General features: G+C 40.6%; 1 protein-coding gene across 1 annotated transcript in view; it reads left to right on the top strand.

The window, feature by feature from the left end:
• The first annotated feature begins 8,001 nt into the window (after nucleotides 1-8,001).
• The window catches only part of WWC2 (WW and C2 domain containing 2), a 106,369-nt gene continuing 106,157 nt past the window's right edge, over nucleotides 8,002-8,213 (top strand). The window contains exon 1 of the mRNA XM_009277347.2: nucleotides 8,002-8,201. Coding sequence (XP_009275622.2) covers nucleotides 8,002-8,201 — 200 coding nt within the window. The remainder of the gene's footprint in view (nucleotides 8,202-8,213) is intronic.

The raw sequence follows: 8,213 nt of genomic DNA on the forward strand, positions 1-8,213 counted from the left end.
TGACTACAGCCACTGACACAAGACTGTCAGGGAGTGGGGATGCGGGATGCTCCGGAGAAGGGAGCAGCGTGGTTGATATAGGTACAACAGCACACACTGGGGAGCGCAGCATGGAGACACACCAGCTGCATGGAGTAAGCCAGGTCCATTAGCATTAGCTCCGCTGTGGCCCCGGCCCTGGCAGATCAGAGCTGACGGCTGCAGAGCAACAGGACCGTCAGAGGGAGCAGGTGTAAGAAGAAAGGAGGTGGGAAGGGGAAAGCAAGGAACAGAACAGGAGCCAGCACCTGCCATGGAAAAAGGTGACACTACCTTTCCTGCCCCCACCCCCATCACTGATATATTAAAAATTACCATGAATCTTGGTTTAAGTATATGGGGTGAAACTAGATGGAAGCTGTAGAACAACCAACCCTTGTTCTGCTACATTTTGAAGATACAGTCCACTTTATTTCCTCGGGTTGAAAGGCCTTATTCTGCAACCTGAAAAAAAAGCCCAAACTAATTGTTTCCGAGCTCCTGGAGTGGGAAGCAGGCTGCCGCATAGAAGTATTGTACTTCTTTCGCATTTGTTATGTTCTGAAAAAAAGGTATCAATGGTTAAGTAACCAGGGTTTCTGTGCTAGTGTTTGAAAACACCATTCTTCTTCTTTTATACAAAAGAGCACTTTTATTTATTTCTATTGCTGAAGGTGGCATACTGAGTTGTGCAAACATGTATTAATGCTTCCATAGAAGAACCAAGGTCTTTTGTGGGTGATGACGTCCACGACACCACTGAAGGCTGCAGAGACCGCAGTCCTGAGGAGGTTTATCTCTTGTTCTGATTATCTAGCAAGACTAAAGGGAAAGCAGCAGATTCTGAACACCCGGCTGCTTGCTTTCAGGGGCACCTCTGGTCTAGAGTTCAAGATGCCAGTTTGAAGTGTAGTAGTTTCTTTGTTTTGGTATGTTTGAGTTATGTGGCATGCTTTTGTGCTCTTTAAAGATGTGGAGAAATGGGCAAATGTGAATCTCATAAAGTGCAACAAAGAGAAATGCAATGTCCTGCACCTGGGGAGGAATAACCTCACGCACCAGTACACGCTCTAGGCCACCTGGCTGGAAAGCAGCTTTGCAGAAAAAGACCCGGGGGTCCTGGTGGACAAAAAGCTGACCATGAGCCAGCGAAGTGCCCTTGCAGCAAAGGGAGCCAGCAGCATCCTGGATTGGTAGTGCTGCCGAGGTGATCCTTGGTGATCCAAGGTGACTGAGGGAGGTGATCCTTGCCCTCTGCTCAGCACTGGTGAGGCCACACCTGGCATGCTGGGTCCAGTTCTGGGCTTCCCCGTACAAGAGACATGGACATGACATACTGGATAGAGTCCAACAACGGGCCACAAGGATGATTAAGGGACTGGAGCACCTCACATATGAGGAAAGGCTGAGAGAGCTGGGACTGTTCAGCCTGGAGAAGAGAAGGCTCAGGGCTATCTCATGGATATATATACATACCTGAAGGCAAGGTGCAAAGAAGATGGAGCCAGGCTCTTTTCAGTGGTGTACAGTGACAGGACCAGAGGCAATGGGCACAAAATGAAATAAGGAGGTTCCCTCTGAACATCAGGAAACACTTTTTTCCTGTGAGGGTGACCAAGCACTGGAGCAGATTGCCCTGAGAGGCTGTAGAATCTCCATCCTTAAAAGAGATGGACAAATTAAAAAACTGGACATGGTCCTGGGCAACTGTCTCTAGGTGGCCCTGCTTAACCAGGGGGGGTTGAACAAGATGACCTCCAGAGGTCCCTTCCAACCTCAACCAGCCTGTGATTCTTTGGCTTTACATTCACACCTTTACAGAACAGCTGATTATCAGCAACAGCTCTGACACTTCATAGTCCGAGAATTATGTTTTAATACTTAAATTTTGCAGACTTTGCCTAGCTTCAAATTATTTTCTTTCAATTATTGCTCAGTGTAATTTTTTTTATGCTGTTGGAGGTTATTTCTTTATTAGTGTATTTCATTTATGAACACGCAAGTACAGCTAACTACTGTTATGCTTTTGTTGTGTTTCTCTACCAAGAAATTCAAAGGAGAGAGCTATTGAAATATTGTCATGTGTCTTATATGTGGACACAAGCATTTCATAACATATGCTTGACCATATGGGATTGATAACTTTTATATACCACATTTCACCTGGGAATGAGATACTGAAGAAAAGGAATTTTTGTATGAATTATAATCTTTCCCTTGTGGTAAGAAAGCTTACCCCAAGTATTTCTGAGACCACATATTGAAATAATAAAAATGACACAATGCAGTTCAACAGATTCAGCTCAGGAGCTGAAAGCATCCTATGTTCTAATCCCTATCCTATTTCATTTAGGTATTTTTTACTCCATCAAGTCACTTAACACATTTTTTTTATGTCCACTGCAAAGTGGACAGAATAATATCATGCTGTGTTCTTTAAATTTTTTCAGTCCTCCAAAAAGTGCACATATTGGGATTCTGGGTTTTGGATAACCAGACTAGAATGATAATTGCCATGGGATGATTCATGCAATTCAGCAACATCTCTAGCAGTCTAGCAGTACTAAATCTTGGTATTGATGCATCAGTCCCATTTTTGCTATAAAATTGCACAGATACAGATTTTATTTTTGCAGCATGGTTTTTAGCCTCAGTTAGCAATAAGATAGGATTGAGGTTCCTTTGTTGTTGGCCTGGATAGACGTCAAAGTACTTTGCATTCATGCAAAGAAACTGTACTTTTTTGAGGGGAAAGAAGAGATGAAAAGAGGGTGAAAGAGAAAAGCAGCATTTTTTTTCATATTATACTTTGGCAGGTTCATACCTGTTTTGTGTTTCAAACAAGATTTTTCATTTGTTAGAAGAAAGGTTCCCTAAGCCTCTCCATCAGTCAGAGGATCATTTTTTTTGTAATGCAGGTGTTAAATACTCAGTCAATTAGTCCAGTCTACTTCATTTACTGCACTGTGTTTCTGAAAGTACATGGATGATACAGAAAAGAAACGTACTTCAGGATGTCATTGCTAATACATTCCTTTTTGTATTTCATCTGTTGCCGCCCTTAGATACAACTCAGCAGATGTACATTAAGACCTTTCCTTTGGCTGTGATGGGAGCACTTACTCCTTGCACCAGTCGAGAGGGACTGTTAAAAGCATTAGCTCTGTAAACCTGTGCACTTGTATACTACTTGATGGAGTATCTTAAATACTTGAAGAAATTAATCGCTGTTCTCCACCAAAAGAGCTGTTATTGAGAAACTCCTTCATTCTTCCCTCCCTGCCGATGAGCAGAAACCCTCTACTGCTGGCCTACTTCTGTCTTACACGCAGCCAAAAGAGAAGACCGGGGCTCTTGGGAACCTTCTTGGCTGACCAGGCATGCTTTTGTGGTTCTCCAAAGCCATTAGACAGCAGTGAATAGATGCCGCAATTCCATAGATATGATGAAACGTAGGAAAGTTAAATTTGTGTGTACAAGTATCAGATACATTAAAAAAATACAGAGAGACTGTTTCTATGGAAGATGTAACATCAAGACAACATACCAAGGCTGCATCAAGACATTCTGTGGGAATATGCCTCAGAGGCTAATTTGGACCTCATCAACCCTAGCTTTGTGGAACAACCAAAATTGTCCATCTTCTTTTTGCTTTGTCCACAGAAATATCAGCAGTATGAATCAGAGTTAACAGAACTGAATGCTAAGTTAGTTTAATGAGTGGTTTGGGGTGAGTTTGAGAAGATTTTACCATGAAAACATTACTCACATTTCTGTAGTTAGGTTTGAGGCAAAGCTCTTACCACATCATTTCCATTCTACCTACCCTAAACTTTTAATCAGACTAACAATAAATTAAAATTGTTCTGTGCACTTATTTTCAGATTTATAGGATCAGGATTATGTCTGCAAGGACTCAAAATGTGTAATTGCTCATTACTTTCTCCTATGCATGCCTGAAGGCAAAAATAAGGCCAAAATTCTGAAAAAAGCTAGTATATATTAATTAGAAGCAGAACCCGGTATGGTCTTTTTCACTGATACTCTGGGAAGTCTTTGCAGGACATCCTATTTTAGCAGCAAGCTGTCCAATTGAGTACCAGTGGAAAGAGCAGGCTTTGGAGTAAAGAGAAAAGCTGAGTGAGCATAAATATTATCAAACATTATCATAAACATTATTATGTTCTCTGGCTCCATCACTTCTGCAGAGTTTCATCATAAATTCAACCAGAAACAATAGTATTCAAAGATCTTTTACGCTCAGATGTATACATGCATCAGACGCTGACAATAGTATAAGTAGCACTCCTCCTTTCCTTCCTCATGCATGTATACTGTTTTTCTTTACAGGACTTTTTAAACCCTTTTTAAAACTAAAAATCTCACAGCATAAAGGATTCCTATTTTTTGGTGGGTTTTTTTTGGAAAACATAGCTGTCAGATAAAATTCACTGTTGTTAAATAAATAAATATTTATAATGCTGAAAATACTATTTTTTAGAGTTCTACAGTAGCTATATGTGAGGGAAGTCAGACTTGTTGTCCATATTTGGACAACAACAAACACTGTGTTTAAGTGTCTAAAGAAACCCAGCATAACTAATATCTATTTTCAAACATTTTTGTCAGATGTTTTTAGACATTAATTCTGTCACCATACTTCATAATTCATTCTGCACTCAAATTCTGTTTGAAAGCAGTGGAGGCTGAACTATGTGGATTTTCAGGGAGACAGCTGTGGCTCTTGATTCAGAGCCATTTGTGGATAGTACAAGTTGTAACAGCTGTAAATTTCTTCAGGGATGTCACTCTAGTGGATCATCAAGTTAAGGGAGTCTCTTGTTATGGAAGGACATGGTACAAACATGCCTTTTTTGATCACAGTCAGTCCCAAGAACAGATTTACTGTGAAAAAAGAAGCAACCAGAGAGTATCAGGAGATTAACTACACTAGTACAGACTGGAGTAGGGGATGCTTCTTGTTACGTGACAGGGCACAACCATTTGCCTTTGCAGACCCCCTTTCTGGATTCAGCCACTTCCACACTTCTGTTTCAAATTTTTGCATAGACATTTTTTCTCCTAGCTGATAACAGTAAGTAGATAGGACACAAAATAGTTATTATTCTAATTCCCTTTAACTCAATCCTTTAACTATGTACTACTTATAACATGAACTTCTCCAGACCTGTGAAACATGCATATGCAAAGCAAAAGAGAGGAACAATTAGCTCCTTTTCATTGAGCATATCTTGTTATTTATCATACTTACTGATAAATACTTAAGTCATGCCATAGCTTTCAGACAACTCCTTCATATGCACCCTTCTGTGTTTTGAATAAAGCATGCTTATATCTTCTGAACTATGCTCTTATGCAATTAAGCCAAACAATCTGTGGTATGCTGTCAGCTGACAATGTCAGCACAAAATGCTAGGCAGGTTATCAGTTGAGATGTAGGAGGTATACTTGCAGAACTACTTTTAGTTAGAATTTATAGCATATTTTAGGCTAAGAAGGATCATTATGAACATCTGTTCTGCCTTCCTATATTAGACATATGAAAAAATATTAAAGGATAGTGGAAGAAATTATTTTCTACCAGTCCAAATTGCAAAAGAGCAAAAACCAAGAGGATAATTGGATTCTGTTTTGTACAACAGCAGTCCTTCAAAAAGCTAAATGTTCTCACTGGTAATATTAAAGGTCTGGCATTTATTTACACAAACATTACCTACTTTTTGTCAGTCTGACTTAAAATATTGTCATTCCTAAGTAGTCCTAAACTGGTATTCTGGACTGTAGACTCTAACTATAAATACAAACACAATGAAGTACTCAAACAATGGAAAATGGAGGGAGGAAGGGGAGAGCCTAACACTTACCATGCAGGAGTTTAAGTGTAAGCACATCTGTATATGCACTTACAAGCATATATATAAAAATTAGACAATTATGCAATGATCTTAGTATACTTATTTCCAAAAATTAAGAACTGCAATTTTGATCTATTTGTGCAAATGAAAAAATTGATGTTTTCTGATGAGAAGTTTTACCCTGGTAAAGATGGTTATAAATCAGATCCACATCCATGTGGATCTCATCTGACCAATAAACAAAGATGTGGTTCTGACTGCCTTGGTGGTGCCATAATTAACTTCAGGGGAAGTACTGACATAAATGAGGTTTCAATTTTGTCTTGGTATTACAGATTTTCTAATCTCATGCTTTCTTTTGCATGGATTATTTAGAGAGTAGGAGTATAGGAGTGCTGCTGTATAACAGGCCTACTTTTTCAGGATGAAAAAGGCTGTATCATTATAAAAGCTGCTTATTAATGCCGAAGATAAGTAACTGGCAGCTAGTTTCAGAAAGAAAAGTATATCCTCTATAGCTTTTTATCAACTTACATAACAAAATGTTTTATTGGTAACTCAAACTGAACTTTAAAAGGAAAGGAAATCCAGTTTATCCTGTCCCACAACTGTCACATGTACCTTCTCACTGCAGGATGTCACCTATAAACAAGTTTATAAAATTAGAGTAGACTATTTAAAAGGACACAAACGTAAATGGATAGTAAAAGTGCTTGTTTTCCACCAGTGTAAAAAAGACTGGACTTTATAAACCGATCAGCTCATTGAAACTTAATATTCTCAATGAAAATAAATGAGTCTGTCACTTTAATAGGCAATGATCCTGTTGCTTTCCCTAAGTGGCTGAACTCTCATGGATATCCAGAAGTTAGAACGGCTCAGTTTTTCTCCACTGTTAACCACCAGGGCCTTACTTCATGTACATAGTTTCACTGCACATTACCTTAATGCAACAAATGTAAAATAAAATCTTCAAGACAGTCTGGAGCTCAACATACAGGCATTTTGGGGAGGCATACGAGCCGTTTGCAGATATAGTGTTACAGAATAAAATAAGCAGGATGACTAAAATAATAAAGGTCTTAGCTCTACCAGATTGGCAATTAGCTAAATTAAAATCATATCTTGCTGGTACTTATTTCTATGTAGGAGCAGATCCAACAATGGGACTTAGATACCTGTAAATTAGTTACTGCAATGCCTGTCAGCTATGTGGCCTCTGAAGTGGAATCCAAAAACTTGTTATACACTGAACAAGTCCAGTACTTAATAAGCGTAAACCATCTCAGAAGAATAATTCATAGAGCTGAATGCTAAAGATAGTTATAATGGAGTAGATAAACAAAAAAAAAAAAAAAAGGAGGAAAGAAAAAGGACAGCTCTGGGTCCCAGACTTCCTCTCCCAGGAAAATTTTGTTACTTTAAACCAGTAACTTTAAGTGAAAAGAAATAAAACATTCTAAGAAACAGGGACTAAAACTTGGGTTACCTAAGAGTCTTAGCCACTAAACCAGGGAGTCATATTCCCCCATAGGCGCTCTACTTCTGGTGCCAAATCTTGAGAATCAGATACAGAGGCAAATTAATAGGGCTCATTAAGTTACCTTCTATCAGCTGAACCATGGTAACCAGCCTAGAGTACTCTTCTCCTGTGGCAAATGTGAGATAAACGCACAGTAATTCACACCTGGTTTCTATACTTAATGCGACTTAGCTGCCTACTTTTTAGGCCAGAACAGTTGAGGGCACAAATAGTGCATGCACGTATTCTCCACCGGTGCTTCCGTTAAAAAGAAAGAAAAGGCAGTAAGTTTAGGTACTTCCAGGGTTAAAGAAGGGTTCCCTTTTTTATTTAATTTTTGAACTCAGGTATTTTAAATGGCAAGGTCCTTTTCAGGAACCCTTGAGCCTTGCTGGAGTTTAGCGAGAGTTCACAAGGATGTGAAGCAAGGTTAGCGGGACCTGAATGGAAGGGAAAGGAATCCTCTCGACACCGCCACGACTCGGGGCACGGAGACAGTGGTAAAACTGCCTTTTCCCGGGGGGCGCTCCCCGTGCCTCCCCAGGGCCAGGGGATTCCCCGCGCCAAAGTCTCCCGCGCCACCCGATGCGGGTCCGGCAGCAAGTTCGCAGACAAAGAGACGCGCCGCCGGTCGGCCGGCCCTCACGCCGGGGTGCCGCAGCCCCGGCCACTGCTCTGCAGCCCTTTCGCGCCGTTCTCCGCCGCGGGGGGTGCGGTGGTGGCTGCGGAGGGCTCCTGCGCCCTCCCAGCTGCCCAAAAAGGCTGCGGGGACGTGGCCGGAGCGCGTAAGCGCCGGG

This window comes from Aptenodytes forsteri, unplaced genomic scaffold (assembly GCF_000699145.1).
Source record: "Aptenodytes forsteri isolate BGI_AS27 unplaced genomic scaffold, ASM69914v1 Scaffold65, whole genome shotgun sequence".
NCBI classification, from domain to species: domain Eukaryota; kingdom Metazoa; phylum Chordata; class Aves; order Sphenisciformes; family Spheniscidae; genus Aptenodytes; species Aptenodytes forsteri.